This window comes from Salvelinus fontinalis, chromosome 35 (assembly GCF_029448725.1).
Source record: "Salvelinus fontinalis isolate EN_2023a chromosome 35, ASM2944872v1, whole genome shotgun sequence".
Taxonomy (NCBI): domain Eukaryota; kingdom Metazoa; phylum Chordata; class Actinopteri; order Salmoniformes; family Salmonidae; genus Salvelinus; species Salvelinus fontinalis.
In genome coordinates this window covers 25,458,458-25,474,072 of record NC_074699.1, presented here as the reverse complement: position 1 = coordinate 25,474,072, position 15,615 = coordinate 25,458,458, and the positions used below count along the sequence as shown (strand labels likewise).

The following is a 15,615-nucleotide window of genomic DNA, read 5'->3' as shown; positions in this document are numbered from 1 at the left end:
CATGACCCATAGTTTAAGAAACCCTACTCTAGGGTGATGGATGCCCTATGCTAAGCGCATGCGATGGCCTGTGGGTTTAAGACATGCACCGATGAGTATGATAAATCTCCTTGTTTTGAAGCTACAGAAGAAAAACCCATTTCAGCAGACATCACAGTCCTGACTGGCCGGCTGGACGGCGGAACTCTGCTTGGGTGGGCTCTGGGGAGGTCACTGCCATATGGGAGGGCTTGGAGTTGGACAGTGGATATTACAGTGAGATGAGCTGGGTGTTGTCTGTATGAGCACTAATGGAGTACAGCCAAACCAAGGAGTATGGATCAGCCTGTGTTGTTTATCATCAAAGGAATTTATCCCAAATGAATTATACTGTATGGCTGTATTCCATACAGTTTCTATGACCTGGGTATTGTGGATTTATGTTGACTGTCATACAGTTACATTTATGGTTCCTAGAATAGCCTACCAGTTGGAAAAGGAAAACTGTTTACTCTACGCCTGCCATTAAATCCATACTCTCCTTGTTAGAGGTCCTGGGAGCCATTGCCCTAAAAGGCAAGCTGAAGGGACAAATGTTAATAGTTAATATGGAACCTATTATACTTTCTGAAAGACAAAGGGACAGTTAGGGGTTTGAGAACAGAAACTCGGCTTCTCCCTACAATTTTATTTTTATTTAACCTTTATTTAACTAGGCATGTCAGTTAAGAACAAATTCTTATTTACAATGATGGCCTACACCGGCCAAACCCAGACGACGCTGGGCCAATTGTGCTTCGCCCTATGAGACTCCCAATCACGGCCGGTTGTGATACAGCCTGGATTCGAATCAGGGTGTCTGTAGTGACACCTCTAGCACTAAGATGCAGTGTCTTAGACCGCTGTGCCACCCGGGAGCCATCTCCTCCGTCAATACCTGTCCCAGACTTCTAAATCTAGGCCTAATCAGATTCAATAAAACACATGGGCTTATTGGTATGGGAGAGTGTGCTGCTTCACTGATTCTATTGATATAGCCTTTCCAGTTAAAGTGGTAGTGTGTTCCACTGGTAAGATCCCCATGGGGACTGCAACCTGTATCTAGGCTATAACACACGGCCTGGAGGAGAGGAGGGTTTGGAGTGATGACGTCACTGTCTCAAGTGGTGGAGGACAGACCTACATTGTGGGACCTGCTATATTTCATTAGTCTAATTTTGTTTCGGCCTAAATAACAAGGGGTTTACTCTCTTATTCCTTTTTTCCCCTCTTCTCTCATTCCCCTCCTCCTTCCCTCTTCTCTATAATGTGAGTCACACCCACAGGAAGCCATGTGGCAGCCGGTGACAGGGGGGGGGGGGGGGGGGCAGAGCAGTAATGTTGTCCTAATCTGTAGTGAGACCATATAGACCTGTCACACTGTTTAGCCAGCCTTTATTGAAGCATACTCTAGACATAGTTGTCTTGAAAATCATGGAATATGTAGTTGCTGACTTTATCCAGTTTTGGAATCCCTGCCCCCACCCTATAGTTAAATTCTCTATAAAATGAGAGTCACAAACTTGGCACACTGTCACACTAGGCGTTCCTTACACGGTTTTAACCATCTGCTACCCATGTGTTTTGTGACAGTGGGCTTTGCTTCTGTTTTGACAAAATATGCTAACGGCATACCACTATAGGCTAAGGCTAGCCACCTCTCCAGATCCCTCACGCTCTCCCTCCTCTCTTTTACTTCAGTTCAATCTAGGCCTAAGGCACTTTTGACTTGTTTTAGACTGCCCCTTTGGATGAAGGGAAGGGAAGAATGAAAGCGGTGTTCACGTTGCCAGAGAATATGGTAACAAACAGACCCATTAAAACAAGTCCTCTCTCACACCCTCACTCATTACCTAGTCCACATTGTCCACAAACTATTTTAGCCATTACCCCACTGTCTCCCTCCCTCTCACACACTCTCTCCCTCCATATTTCCATTTCACCTCTCTTTCCATCTGGAGAGCTTCAATTGCGAGGAGAAACAGAGCGTACTGTTAGTTCTGCTATAGTCTGACTGATGCATTCTGAAGCTAAGCAGGGTTGGTCCTGGTCAGTCCCTGGTTGGGAGACCAGATGCTGCTGGAAGTGGTGTTGGAGGGCCAGTAAGAGGCACTCTTTCCTCTGGTCTAATAAAATATCCCAATGCCCCAGGGCAGTGATTGGGGACACTGCCCTGTGTAGGGTGCCGTCTTTCGGATGGGACGTTAAACGGGTGTCCTGACTCTGAGGGCTTTTTTTTTTTTTTTTTTTTTCACCTTTATTTAACCAGGTAGGCTAGTTGAGAACAAGTTCTCATTTGCAACTGCGACCTGGCCAAGATAAAGCATAGCAGTGTGAACAGACAACAACACAGAGTTACACATGGAGTAAACAATAAACAAGTCAATAACATGGTAGGAAAAAGAGAATCTATATACAATGTGTGCAAAAGGCATGAGGTAGGCAATAAATCGAATAATTACAATTTAGCAGATTAACACGAGTGATAAATCATCAGATGATCATGTGCAAGAAGAGATACTGGTGTGCAAAAGAGCAGAAAAGTAAATAAATAAAAGCAGTATGGGGGTGAGGTAGGTAAATTGGGTGGGTAGTTTACAGATGGACTATGTACAGCTGCAGCGATCGGTTAGCTGCTCGGATAGCAGATTTTTAAAGTTGTTGAGGGAGATAAAAGTCTCCAACTTCAGAGATTTTTGCAATTCGTTCCAGTCGCAGGCAGCAGAGAACTGGAAGGAAAGGCGTCCAAATTAGGTTTTGGCTTTAGGGATGATCAGTGAGATACACCTGCTGGAGCGCGTGCTACGGGTGGGTGTAGCCATCGTGACCAGTGAACTGAGATAAGGCGGCACTTTACCTAGCATAGCCTTGTAGATGACCTGGAGCCAGTGGGTCTGACGACGAACATGTAGCGAGGGCCAGCCGACTAGGGCATACAGGTCGCAGTGGTGGGTCGTATAAGGTGCTTTAGTAACAAAACGGATGGCACTGTGATAAACTGCATCCAGTTTGCTGAGTAGAGTATTGGAAGCTATTTTGTAGATGACATCGCCGAAGTCGAGGATCGGTAGGATAGTCAGTTTTACTAGGGTAAGTTTGGCGGCGTGAGTGAAGGAGGCTTTGTTCCGGAATAGAAAGCCGACTCTAGATTTGATTTTGGATTGGAGATGTTTGATATGAGTCTGGAAGGAGAGTTTGCAGTCTAGCCAGACACCTAGGTACTTATAGATGTCCACATATTCTAGGTCGGAACCGTTCAGGGTGGTGATGCTAGTCGGGCGTGCTGGTGCAGGCAGCGAACGGTTGAAAAGCATGCATTTGGTTTTACTAGCATTTAAGAGCAGTTGGAGGCCACGGAAGGAGTGTTGTATGGCATTGAAGCTCATTTGGAGGTTAGATAGCACAGTGTCCAGGGAAGGGCCGGAAGTATACAGAATGGTGTCGTCTGCGTAGAGGTGGATCAGGGAATCGCCCGCAGCAAGAGCAACATCATTGATGTATACAGAGAAAAGAGTCGGCCCGAGAATTGAACCCTGTGGTACCCCCATAGAGACTGCCAGATGACCGGACAACATGCCCTCCGATTTGACACACTGAACTCTGTCTGCAAAGTAGTTGGTGAAACAGGCAAGGCAGTCATTAGAAAAACCGAGGCTATTGAGTCTGCCGATAAGAATATGGTGATTGACAGAGTTGAAAGCCTTGGCCAGGTCGATGAAGACGGCTGCACAGTAATGTCTTTTATCGATGGCGGTTATGATATCGTTTAGTACCTTGAGCGTGGCGGAGGTGCACCCGTGACCGGCTCGGAAACCGGATTGCACAGCGGAGAAGGTACGGTGGGATTCGAGATGGTCAGTGATCTGTTTGTTGACTTGGCTTTCGAAGACCTTAGCTAGGCAGGGCAGGATGGATATAGGTCTGTAACAGTTTGGGTCCAGGGTGTCTCCCCCTTTGAAGAGGGGAATGACAGCGGCAGCTTTCCAATCCTTGGGGATCTCAGATGATACGAAGGAGAGATTGAACAGGCTGGTAATAGGGGGTGCGACAATGTCGGCGGACAGTTTCAGAAATAGGGGGTCCAGATTGTCAAGCCCAGCTGATTTGTATGGGTCCAGGTTTTCCAGCTCTTTCAGAACATCTGCTATCTGGATATGGGTAAAGGAGAAGCTGGGGAGGCTTGGGCGAGTAGCAGCGGGGGGGGGGTGGGGCTGCTGGCCAAGGTTGGAGTCGCCAGGTGGAAGGCATGGCCAGCCATTGAGAAATGTTTGTTGAAGTTTTCGATTATCACGGACTTATCAGTGGTGACCGTATTATCTAGCCTCAGTGCAGTGGGCAGCTGGGAGGAGGTGCTCTTGTTTTCCATGGACTTTACAGTATCCCAGAACTTTTTGGAGTTAGAGCTACAGGATGCAAATTTCTGCTTGAAAAAGCTGGCCTTTGCTTTCCTGACTGACTGCGTGTATTGGTTCCTGACTTCCCTGAACAGTTGCATATCACGGGGGCTCTTCGATGCTATTGCAGTTCGCCACAGGATGTTTTTGTGCTGGTCGAGGGCAGTCAGGTCTGGAGTGAACCAAGGGCTATATCTGTTCTTGGTTCTGCATTTTTTGAACGGAGCATGCTTGTCTAATATGGTGAGGAAGTAACTTTTAAAGAATGACCTGGCATCCTCAACTGACGGGATGAGGTCAATATCCTTCCAGGGTACCCGGGCCAGGTCGATTAGAAAGGCCTGCTCGCAGAAGTGTTTCAGGGAGCGTTTGACAGTGATGAGGGGTGGTCGTTTGACCGTGGACCCGTGGCGGATACAGGCAATGAGGCAGTGATCGCTGAGATCTTGATTGAAGACAGCAGAGGTTTATTTGGAGGGCAAGTTGGTCAGGATAATGTCTATTAGGGTGCCCATGTTTACGGATTTAGGGTTGTACCTGGTGGGTTCCTTGATGATTTGTGTGAGATTGAGGGCATCAAGCTTAGATTGTAGGACTGCCGGGGTGTTAAGCATATCCCAGTTTAGGTCACCTAACAGAACAAACTCTGAAGCTAGATGGGGAGCGATCAATTCACAGATGGTGTCCAGGGCACAGCTGGGAGCTGAGGGGGCTCGGTAGCAGGCGGCAACAGTGAGAGACTTATTTCTGGAGAGATTAATTTTTAAAATTAGAAGTTCGAACTGTTTGGGCATAGACATTGAAAGTATGACAGAACTTTGCAGGCTATCTCTGCAGTAGATTGCAACTCCTCCCCCTTTGGCAGTTCTATCTTGACGGAAAGTGTTATAGTTGGGTATGGAAATCTCATAGATATAAGATCCCATGGCACTTATCGTAAGAGTAGGGGTGTTAACCCCGGTGTCCTGGCTAAATTCCCGATCTGGCCCTCAAACCATCATGGTCACCTAATAATCCCCAGTTTACAATTGGCTCATTCATCCCTCTCCTCTCCCCTGTAACTATTCCCCAGGTCGTTGCTGCAAATGAGAACGTGTTCTCAGTCAACTTACCTGGTAAAATAACAGTAAAATAAAAAAATTAATGCAGCAGAGCTTTGAGGAAGTCTTGGCTATTATGAAAGCTGGTCAGTGGGGAAAGAGGGTCTGGCCTTTGATCACACCATGATGTGGACACTGTTTTTATTTCTCGTCCTCTCTTCCTCTTGCTTTCTCAGAGGGCAGCGATGCTGGGTACTGTGGGCAGGATTTATTAAAGCCAAGGGTGTGTGTTTAACCACTATTTTAAGTGCTCTTTTGTTCGAGGTTGTAAAGATTTGTGTCGTAACGTGCTGTTTTCCTCCTCTCTCCCTCACAGGGCAGTGATGCCTGGTATGGTGATGTTTCGGCGGCGCTGGTCAGTTGGCAGTGATGACCTAGTGCTGCCCGCCCTCTTCCTCTTTCTACTGCACTGCATCTGGTGAGTACTGGATGTTTCTTTCTGTGAGTGTATGTTCCTGTGTCTGTCTTTGGTCAGGAGTCCCTGCACCAAGCTAAAAGTATGAAGCTGTATATGAGATGGAATACTTACCCCCTCAAAATGTTGTCTGAACCATGGGTGTGTCATCTGTGTGACCATGCCCCTCTCCCCCTCCCCTGCAAGGCTGGTGGTTCTATCTGTGGTTCTGTTCGGCCTGCCCTATGGCTCGGACCAGTCCTGCTCGGTCACCCTGGTGGACCATGGCCGGGGGTACCTGGGCATCTTGGTCAGCTGCCTGATCTGTGAGAGTGCCATCATATGGCTGAGTATGAGAGGCAGCATCCTCTACACACAGCCCAGAGAAGCTGTGCAGTATGTCATCTACATTCGACTAGGTAAGACACACCAGCATGTTATCACAGACACACTATATACAGTTGAAGTCGGAAGTTTACATACACTTAGGTTGAAGTCATTAAAACTCGTTTTTCAACCACTCCACAAATGTCTTTTTGTTTACAGACAGATTATTTAACTTATAATTCACTGTATCACAATTCCAGTGGGTCAGAAGTTTACATACAGTAAGTTGACTGTGCCTTTAAACAGCTTGGAAAATTCCAGAAAATTATGTCATCGTTTTAGAAGCTTCTGATAGGCTAATTGACATCATTTGAGTCAATTGGAGGTGTACCTGTGGATGTATTTCAAGGCCTACCTTCAAACTCAGTGCCTCTTTGCTTGACATCATGGAAAGTCGAAAGCAATCAGCCAAGACCACTGAAACATAATTGTAGACCTCCACAAGTCTGGTTCATCCTTGGGAGCAATTTCCAAATGCCTGAAGGTACCACGTTCATCGGTACAAACAATAGTACGCAAGTATAAACACCATAGGCCCACGCAGCCGTCATACCGCTCAGGAAGGAGACGCGTTCTGTCTTCTAGAGCTGAACGTACTTTGGTGCGAAAAGCGTAAATCAATCCCAGAACAACAGCAATGGACCTTGTGAAGATGCTGGAGGAACAGGTACAAACATATCTATATCCACAGTAAAACGAGTCCTATATTGACATAACCTGAAAGGCCGCTAAGCAAGGAAGAAGCCACTGCTTCAAAACCGCCATAAAAAAGCCAGACTACGGTTTGCAACTGCACATGGGGACAAAGATCGTACTTTTTGGAGAAATGTCCTCTGGTCTGATGAAACAAAAATAGAACTGTTTGGCCATAATTGACCATCATTATGTATGGAGGAAAAAGGGGGCGGCTTGCATGCCCAAGAACACCATCCCAACCGTGAAGCACGGGGAAGGCAGCATCATATTGTGGGGGTGCTTTGCTGCAGGAGGGACTGATGCACTTCACAAAAGAGATGCCATCATGAGGGAGGAAAATTGAGAATATATTGAAGCAACACCTCAAGACATCTGTCAGGAAGTTAAAGCTTGGTTGCAAATGGGTCTTCCAAATGGACAATGACCCCAAGCAGCCTTCCAAAGTTGTGGAAAAATGGCTTAAGGACAACAAAGTCGAGGTATTGGAGTGGCTATCACAAAGCCCTGACCTCAATCCTATAGAAAATGTGTGGGCAGAACTGAAAAAGCGTGTGCGAGCAAGGAGTTATATAAATCTGACTCAGTTACATCAGCTCTGTCAGTAGGAATGGGCCAAAATTCATCCAATTTATTGTGGGGAGCTTGTGGAAGGCTACCCAAAACGTTTGACCCAAATTAAACAATTTAAAGACAATGCTACCAAATACTAATTGAGTGTATGTAAACTTCTGACCCACTGGGAATGTGATGAAAGAAATAAAAGCTGAAACAAATCCTTCTCTCTACTATTATTCTGACATTTCACATTCTTAAAATAAAGTGGGGATCCTAACTGACCTAAGACAGGGAATTTTTACTAGGATAAAATGTCAGGAATTGTGAAAAACTGAGTTTAAATGTATTTGGCTAAGGTGAATGTAAACTTCTGACTTCAACTGTACGTAAGTATTCAGACCCTTTGCTATGAGACTCAAAATTGAGCTCAGGTGCATCGTGTTTCCATTGCTCATCCTTGATGTTTCTACAACTTAATTGGAGTCCACCTGTGGTAAATTAAATTGATTGGACATGATTTGGGAAGGCATACACCTGTCTATATAAAAGGTCCCATAGTGCAGGTCAGAGGACGTGACCAAGAACCCGATGTTCCCTCCTCTGTGGAGATGAGAAACTATCCAGAAGGACAACCATCTCTGCAGCACTCAATCAATCATACCTTAATGGTAGGCTGTCCAGACAGAAGCCACGCCTCAGTAAAAGGCACATGACAGCCCGCTAGGAGTTTGCCAAAAGGCACCTAAAGACTCTCAGACCATGAGAAACAAGATTCTCTTTGGCCTGAATGCCAAGCGTCACTTCTGGAGGAAACCTGGCACCATTCCTACGGTGAAACATGGTGGTGGCAGCATCATGCTGTGGGAATGTTTTCAGCGGCAGGGACTGGGAAACTTGTCAGGATCGAGGCAAAGATGAACAGAGCAAAGTATAGAGAGATCCGTGATGAAAACATGCTCCAGAGTGCTCAGGACCTCAGACTGGGGGGGCGAAGGTTCACCTTCCAACAGGACAACGACCCTAAGCACACAGCCAAGACAAAACAGGAGTGGATTTAGGACAAGCCAGAGCCCCGGACTTGAACCCGATCAAACATCTCTGGAGAGACCCGAAAATAGCTATGCAGCAACGCTCCCCATTCAACCTGACAGAGCTTAAGAGGGTCTGCAGGGAAGAATGGGAGAAACTCCCCAAATAAAGATGTGCCAAGCTTGTAGCATCATACCCAAGAAGACTCGATGCTATAATCACTGCCAAAGGTGATTCAACAAAGTACTGAGTAAAGGGTCTGAATACTTATGTAAATGTAATATTTCCGTTTAGAATTTTTTATAAATTAGCAAAAATGTCAAAACCTGTTTTTGCTTTGTCATTATGGGGTATTGTGTGTAGATTGATGGGGGAAAAACAATTTTAATCAATTTTAGGTTAAGACTAACATAATATAATGTGGGAAAAGTCAAGGGGTCTGAATACTTTCCGAAGGCACTGTATGTTAAGTGTGACTATACAGTTGAAGTCTGAAGTTTACATATACACCTTAGCCAAATACATTTAAACTCAGTTTTTCACAATTCCTGACATTTAATCCTAGTAAAAAATTAGGATCAAAACTTTATTCTAAGAATGTGAAATGTCAGAATAATTGTAGAGATTTATTTATTTCAGCTTTTATTTCTTTCATCACATTCCCAGTAGGTCAGAGGTTTACATACACTCAATTAGTATTTGGTAACATTGCCTTTAAATTGTTTAACCTGGGTCAAACCTTTCGGGTACCCTTCCACAAGCTTCCCACAATAAGTTGGGTGAATTTTGTCCCATTCCTCCTGACAGAGCTGGTGTAACTGAGTCCGGTTTGTAGGCCTCCTTGCTCACACACGCTTTTTCAGTTCTGCCCACACATTTTCTATGGGATTGAGGTCAGGGCTTTGTGATGGCCACTCCAATACCTTGACTTCGTTGTCCTTAAGCCATTTTGCCACAACTTTGGAAGTATGCTTGGGGTCATTGTCCATTTGGAAGACCCATTTGCAACCAAGCTTTAACTTCTTGACAGATGTCTTCAGATGTTGCTTCAATATATCCTCATAATTATCCTCCCTCATGATGGCATCTATTTTGTGAAGTGCACTAGTCCCTCTTTGCAGCAAAGCACCCCAACAACATGATGCTGCCTCCCCCGTGCTTCACTGTTGGGATGGTGTTCTTTGGTTTGCAAGTCTCCCCCTTTTTCCTCCAAAGATAACGATGATCATTATGTCCAAACAGTTCTTTTTTTGTTTCATCAGACCAGAGGACATTTCTCCAAAAAGTACAATCTTTGTCCCCATGTGTAGTTGCTAACCGTAGTCTGGCTTTTTTATGGCGGTTTTGGAGCAGTGGCTTCTTCCTTACTGAGCGGCGTTTCAGGTTATGTCGGTATAGGACTCGTTTTACTGTGGATATAGATACTTTTGTACCGGTTTCCTCCAGCATCTTCACAAGGTCCTTTGCTGTTCTGGCATTGATTTGTACTTTTCGCACCACAGAACGTTCATCGCTAGGAGACAGAACGCGTCTCCTTCCTGAGCGGTATGACAGCTGCGTGGTCCCATGGTGTTTATACTTGCGTACTATTGTTTGTACAGATGAACGTGGTACCTTCAGGCGTTTGGAAATTGCTCCCAAGGATGAACCAGACTTGTGGAGGTCTACAATATTGTTTCAGAGGTCTTGGCTCATTTCTTTTGATTTACCATGATGTCAAGAAAAGAAGCACTGAGTTTGAAGGTAGGCCTTGAAATACATCCACAGGTACACCTTCAATTGACTCAAATTATGTCAATTAGCCTATCAGAAGCTTCTAAAGCCATGCCATAATTTTCTGGAATTTTCCAAGCTGTTTAAAGACGCAGTTAACTTACTGTATGTAAACTTCTGACCCACTGGAATTGTGATACAGTGAATTATAAGTGAAATAATCTGTCTGTAAACAATTGTTGGAAAAATGACTTGTGTCATGCACAAAGTAGATGTCCTAACCGACTTGCCAAAACTATAGTTTGTTAACAAGACATTTGTGGAGTGGTTGAAAAATGAGTTTTAATGACTCCAACCTAAGTGTATGTGAACTTTCATACTTCAACTGTAAATAAGGTATTTCGTTTTTCATTTTTCTATGCATTTGTTTTTATTTTTTACTTCCCGAAGGCACTGTATACTCCACCTGTTCTTAGAATATCCTGTCTAATTTCACAATATTGAGTAATGTTGTTTCCCTGTGTTTCACTTCCCTCTCTCCCTCCCTGCTTTCTCTCTTTCAGCCATCTTGTTGGTGGAGTTGGTATATGCAGTGGTGGGGATCGCCTGGCTTTTCCAATACTACCAACCATGCTCTGATGTCACTGCCAAGAACCTTGCTTTGGGTGAGTTAGAGAGGGAGTACGAGGGAGCAGCAATCAATGGAGGAAGCATGTTGTAATCTTCAAAGAGAACAAGGACGGACTTGTAAAACAAAGTAATGGAGTAGAAATGCCCATGGGCATGTTTTGCTTTTCTTACACATTTGCGTGGTTCGTTATCAAGATCACAACATATCAAAACTATCCTTTGTCCACCCTGTCTCCCCCCAGGGATTGTGGTGTGCAATTGGCTGGTGATCTTCAGCGTGTGCTTCACGCTCATGTGTACTTTTGACCCCACGGGACGCACCTTTGTCAAACTGAAAGCCACCCGGCGACGCCAACGCAACCTCACCACCTACACCCTCAGGTTGGTACCCTCTTCCCTGCATACTACCGTCTGTACACCCTTAGGTTGGTACGATCTGCCCTACACACTACCATCTCTAAACCCTCAGGTTGGTACCCTCTGCCCTACACACTACCATCTCTACAGAGTATACCACCTGCACCCTCAGGTTGGTACCCTCTTCCCTACACACTACTACCATCTGCCCTACACGCTACTACCCTCTCTGTCCTACTCTGTCCTCACCCAGCACAGCACACTAAGGTAACCATCCTGCTGTGCCTCCCTTCCTCAGACACAGGCTAGAGGAGGGCCAAGCCAGCAGCTGGAGCAGGAGACTGAAGTTCTTCATGTGCTGCACCCGAGCCCAGGACACACAGTCTGTGAGGGAAATAGAATTCTTGTTCCTCTATTCATCACCCAACTTCCTGTATGATACAATCTATTCAGTGAGAAGCAATGGTTGTGGTTAGGATCTGTTCTTGTGGTTATTCAAGGTTCAACCTCTATCTCTCCTCTCCCGTTAGGATGCGTATTCTGAGGTGGCCAGCCTGTTTGCAGAGTTCTTCAGAGATCTGGACATTGTGCCTAGTGACATCATAGCTGGCCTGGTGCTGCTTCGCCAGAGACAGAGGTCCAACAGAGGTGCCATCCTGGACCAGGTAACAGGGGATGGGGACCAGTGTGGAGAGAGAAAGAGAGAGGGATAGGTAAAATGCTAACAGAGTTGGAGGGCCTGTGTGTGTTTGTGTTTGACAGTCTTACTAGTACTGTATATTCCAATGTGTGAAATTGTTGTTTTTCTCCTTCAGGCCAACAATGACATTTTAGCCTTCTTATCTGGAATGCCTGTAACTCGCAACACCAAATACCTGGACCTTAAGAACTCGGTGAGTGTGTGTTTGTGGATTTATATTGAACCTCTAAGGCAGCGGTGTAGCCTCTGTCTCTGTTGTGGATGTATTTTTAACATTGTGTGTGTGTCCCTCAGACGGAGATGGGCATGTACAAGGAGGTGTGTTACTACATGCTGTTTGCCCTGGCAGCGTACGGCTGGCCCATGTACCTGATGAGGAAGCCTGCCTGTGGGCTGTGCCGCCTGGCCAGCTCCTGCCAGTAAGTCTGCCTGCCTCCCTCTCATCCCATGCACTTACACTGGTTTCACATTTCACATTCATCAGTATTGACAAAGTGGTAATCCAATGGGACAATAACACTCTGGTCAGACCCCACTCTCTGACACAGTGGGTAAACAATGGAGCACTGACACACAGCGTGTTCCACTCCACTGTTCAGACAAAACACTGACCCACGCACTAACCACTTGACTAGTGATACAAAGACCTAAATACACTGAATCACACAGATGTTTGGGTTTTAGACTCACACACTCAATCTAAGGACCTATTGTAGTAATCTCTCCATCTCGCTTTCTCTCTTCCTCTCTCGTCTCTTTGTGTCTTTCCACTACTCTCTCTCCCTCCCTCCCTCCCTCCCTCCCTCCCTCCCTCCCTCCCTCCCTCCCTCCCTCCCTCCCTCCCTCCCTCCCTCCATCTCTCTCTCAGCTGTACATCAGGGTCTGGCTCTAGGCTGTCCCAGACAGTGACAGTGGAGGAGGATAACTGTTGTGGCTGTAACGTCCTGGCTATCCGCCGCCACTTCCTGGACAGAGAGCTGAAGCAGGTCCACGTTGTCTACACATCCTGGCATGACGCGGTGAGTAGAGAACCAAACGGAAGGGTGACAGACTTAGAGGTCAGGGGTCAGTTTGGACAATTACCTGGCATGAGTAGAATACAGAAGATACAACATGCTGTGTTAGTAGAAGCAGTTTGAACTGTACAGATGAACAGGTGTATGATTTGTCATATTGTCTGTCAGTCAACAATTTGCTGAATCACTCTCCTTGGAATTGTTTCTCTAAACGATTCCTCAATGATATATTGCACTTAGTTCCCTCAATAATATATGTAATATAACACCTTATATTGCTCTGTACCAAGGGAAGTAAATCACACTGCCAAGTGGCTGACTGGACAAATACTATCCCAATCACATCCAAAATATTCCACCTGTTAATTATTTCCTGTTCGCAGAGGGAAGTTGCCGTAGCGAGAAAGAGAGCACTCAAAACACACTGACTGATTTGTAAAGCAGACTTCTCTGTTAACTGGGCCAAGTCTGACTTTCCATCCATTAAACCACACCATGCAGGCTAGCTAGCAGAAGAGTGGAGGGTCTGGACTCTGCAGACTCGCATCACAGAGGGAGTTAGGCCAGGACACTCCATGATGGAAGACATCATTATAGTCCTTGGCTGTTTCTTCTGCGATGCCTTTGATTGATGTGTGTTACCAAAATAAATAGATTTAGCTGCTACCTCTCACTGTTCTCTCTCTCCCCTTCATAGGTTTACGAGACACCTTTCTTTGTGGCTGTGGATCATGGGAAAAAGAAAGTTGTCATCAGCATTCGAGGAACCCTGTCCCCCAAAGTAAGACACAGTGACAAACCAATGACTCACAAGTGACTGCCCAGAGAGTCATCGAACTACCATGGTTGTGTCCCAAATGGCAATCTATTCCCTATTTATTGCAACACTTTTGACAAGAGCTTCTGGTCAAAAGTTGTGCATGTAGTGTTTAAAAAAAGAGAGAGGGTGATGGTATCTCCCAAAAAGACTGCAACAACCTACACAGTCCACTATATAGGCCAAACGGTGCTATTTGGGATGCAGACAATGACTCACAAGTGAATGACCAGATAGTCACCAAAGTCCATGTCAGTCAATCATGGAGCACAATACAATGTTATGCAGTACAACGTCTTTCAGTGAAGTTAAATTCCTCACAGTTCTATAACATCAAATTCCCATGAAACCTCTCCGTCTTCAACTGAACTCCCACACCCCCTCTCTTGTTGGCTAAACATTCTATGGGCTCAATTTTGCTCAAGTACTGTAAAATCACTATACTTTATAATTTACGAGGTAACTTTTCTTAGTGTCCAAGGAAAGGAAACTATTATTTAACTGGAGCAGGAAGAAAATGTCTTGCACTTGCTAGCAGTATTCAGAACTCCCCTCGAATATGTGTCAACCCATCTATTTAAAATGTCACGGTTATTTTTCTCACATCAAAATAGTTTTTTCTTTACTTGAGGAAATAGAGCTCTCTCTCGCGCTCTGTCTCTCTCGCGCTCTGTCTCTCTCGCGCTCTGTCTCTCTCGCGCTCTGTCTCTCTCGCGCTCTGTCTCTCTCGCGCTCTGTCTCTCTCGCGCTCTGTCTCTCTCGCGCTCTGTCTCTCGCGCTCTCTATCTCTCTCGCGCTCTCTATCTCTCTCGCGCTCTCTATCTCTTTCACTCTCTGTCTCTCTCGCTCGCTCTCACACACACACTGTCTCTCCTGTCTTTCATCTTTTGTTATCACCTCCTCCACTTAAAGTTATGCTCCGGCAACTAAGAAAGTATTTTTTAAACCTCCCACTTTGGTCTAGATGTGTCAATGTGTGGTTCATACATGCATAATCTATGAGCAGAATTACTGTTTTACCTCAATTAGCCAAGAAATCCCTAGTTTGAAAGCGACTGTTTTCTTCAAGCTGCGCAGTGCCATTTGCTCTACATTTCCCCCAATGTGGCCCAGCCCCCTAGCAATTCGAGTTCTGGCCAATGAGTACAGTCCCTCGCATTTGAAAGGGTCCATGGCACAACTGAATGCATTCAACCAAAATGTGTCTTCTGCATTTAACCCAGTAACTGAATCAGAGAGGTGCCGTGTGGCTGCCTTAATTGACATCTGCCTTGATCAAGGGCAGAACGGCAGATTTTTTCACACATTGCCAGCTCGGGGATTCAAACAAGCAACCTTTCGGTTACGGTCCCAACGCTCTAACTGCTAGGCTACCTGCCGTTGAGTGACAGCTAGTATAGGCCTGCCCAGTGTAATCCAATGAGGTTTCCGGGAGACAGAGAGCAATGATATGGCGCACATATCTGCACACGTGAAGTAGTACGCAGTTTTCAGGGACCACTTTTGGCTCATGAGTGCTACTTTCAGAACTAGTGGCTAAGAAGTTTACAAAAGTACCAGAGAATCTCTTTAAGTGCATGTAGTTGTATCATAACATGTTTTTTCTCTCTTGTGTGTGTGTGTTAGGATGCCCTGACTGATCTCACAGGGGACTCTGAGCGTCTGCCAGTGGAGGAACAGCATGGAAACTGGCTGGGCCACAAGGTCAGAATGCACTCACCCAGCCAGACCTAGTCAAATCAGAGGTTCCCTTGGGTGTCTCTTCACCCTCTTACAAGCCATCCCCAAGAGATATTGGTCCAATATGCT

The 15,615-nt window shown here is 45.6% G+C and overlaps 1 protein-coding gene across 3 annotated transcripts in view; it reads left to right on the top strand.

The window, feature by feature from the left end:
* Nucleotides 1-15,615, top strand: part of LOC129834611 (diacylglycerol lipase-alpha-like) — a 49,555-nt gene that overhangs the window by 19,211 nt on the left and 14,729 nt on the right. For 2 of the 3 annotated variants that reach the window (XM_055899772.1, XM_055899774.1), the window contains exons 2-13: nucleotides 5,829-5,930; nucleotides 6,114-6,325; nucleotides 10,850-10,951; nucleotides 11,159-11,297; nucleotides 11,386-11,445; nucleotides 11,572-11,659; nucleotides 11,804-11,938; nucleotides 12,089-12,166; nucleotides 12,268-12,392; nucleotides 12,842-12,992; nucleotides 13,687-13,770; nucleotides 15,433-15,510. In XM_055899772.1, coding sequence (XP_055755747.1) covers nucleotides 5,836-5,930; nucleotides 6,114-6,325; nucleotides 10,850-10,951; nucleotides 11,159-11,297; nucleotides 11,386-11,445; nucleotides 11,572-11,659; nucleotides 11,804-11,938; nucleotides 12,089-12,166; nucleotides 12,268-12,392; nucleotides 12,842-12,992; nucleotides 13,687-13,770; nucleotides 15,433-15,510 — 1,347 coding nt within the window. In that variant the 5' untranslated portion in view covers nucleotides 5,829-5,835. The remainder of the gene's footprint in view (nucleotides 1-5,828; nucleotides 5,931-6,113; nucleotides 6,326-10,849; nucleotides 10,952-11,158; nucleotides 11,298-11,385; nucleotides 11,446-11,571; nucleotides 11,660-11,803; nucleotides 11,939-12,088; nucleotides 12,167-12,267; nucleotides 12,393-12,841; nucleotides 12,993-13,686; nucleotides 13,771-15,432; nucleotides 15,511-15,615) is intronic. The other variant, XM_055899773.1, reaches the window with a different exon arrangement.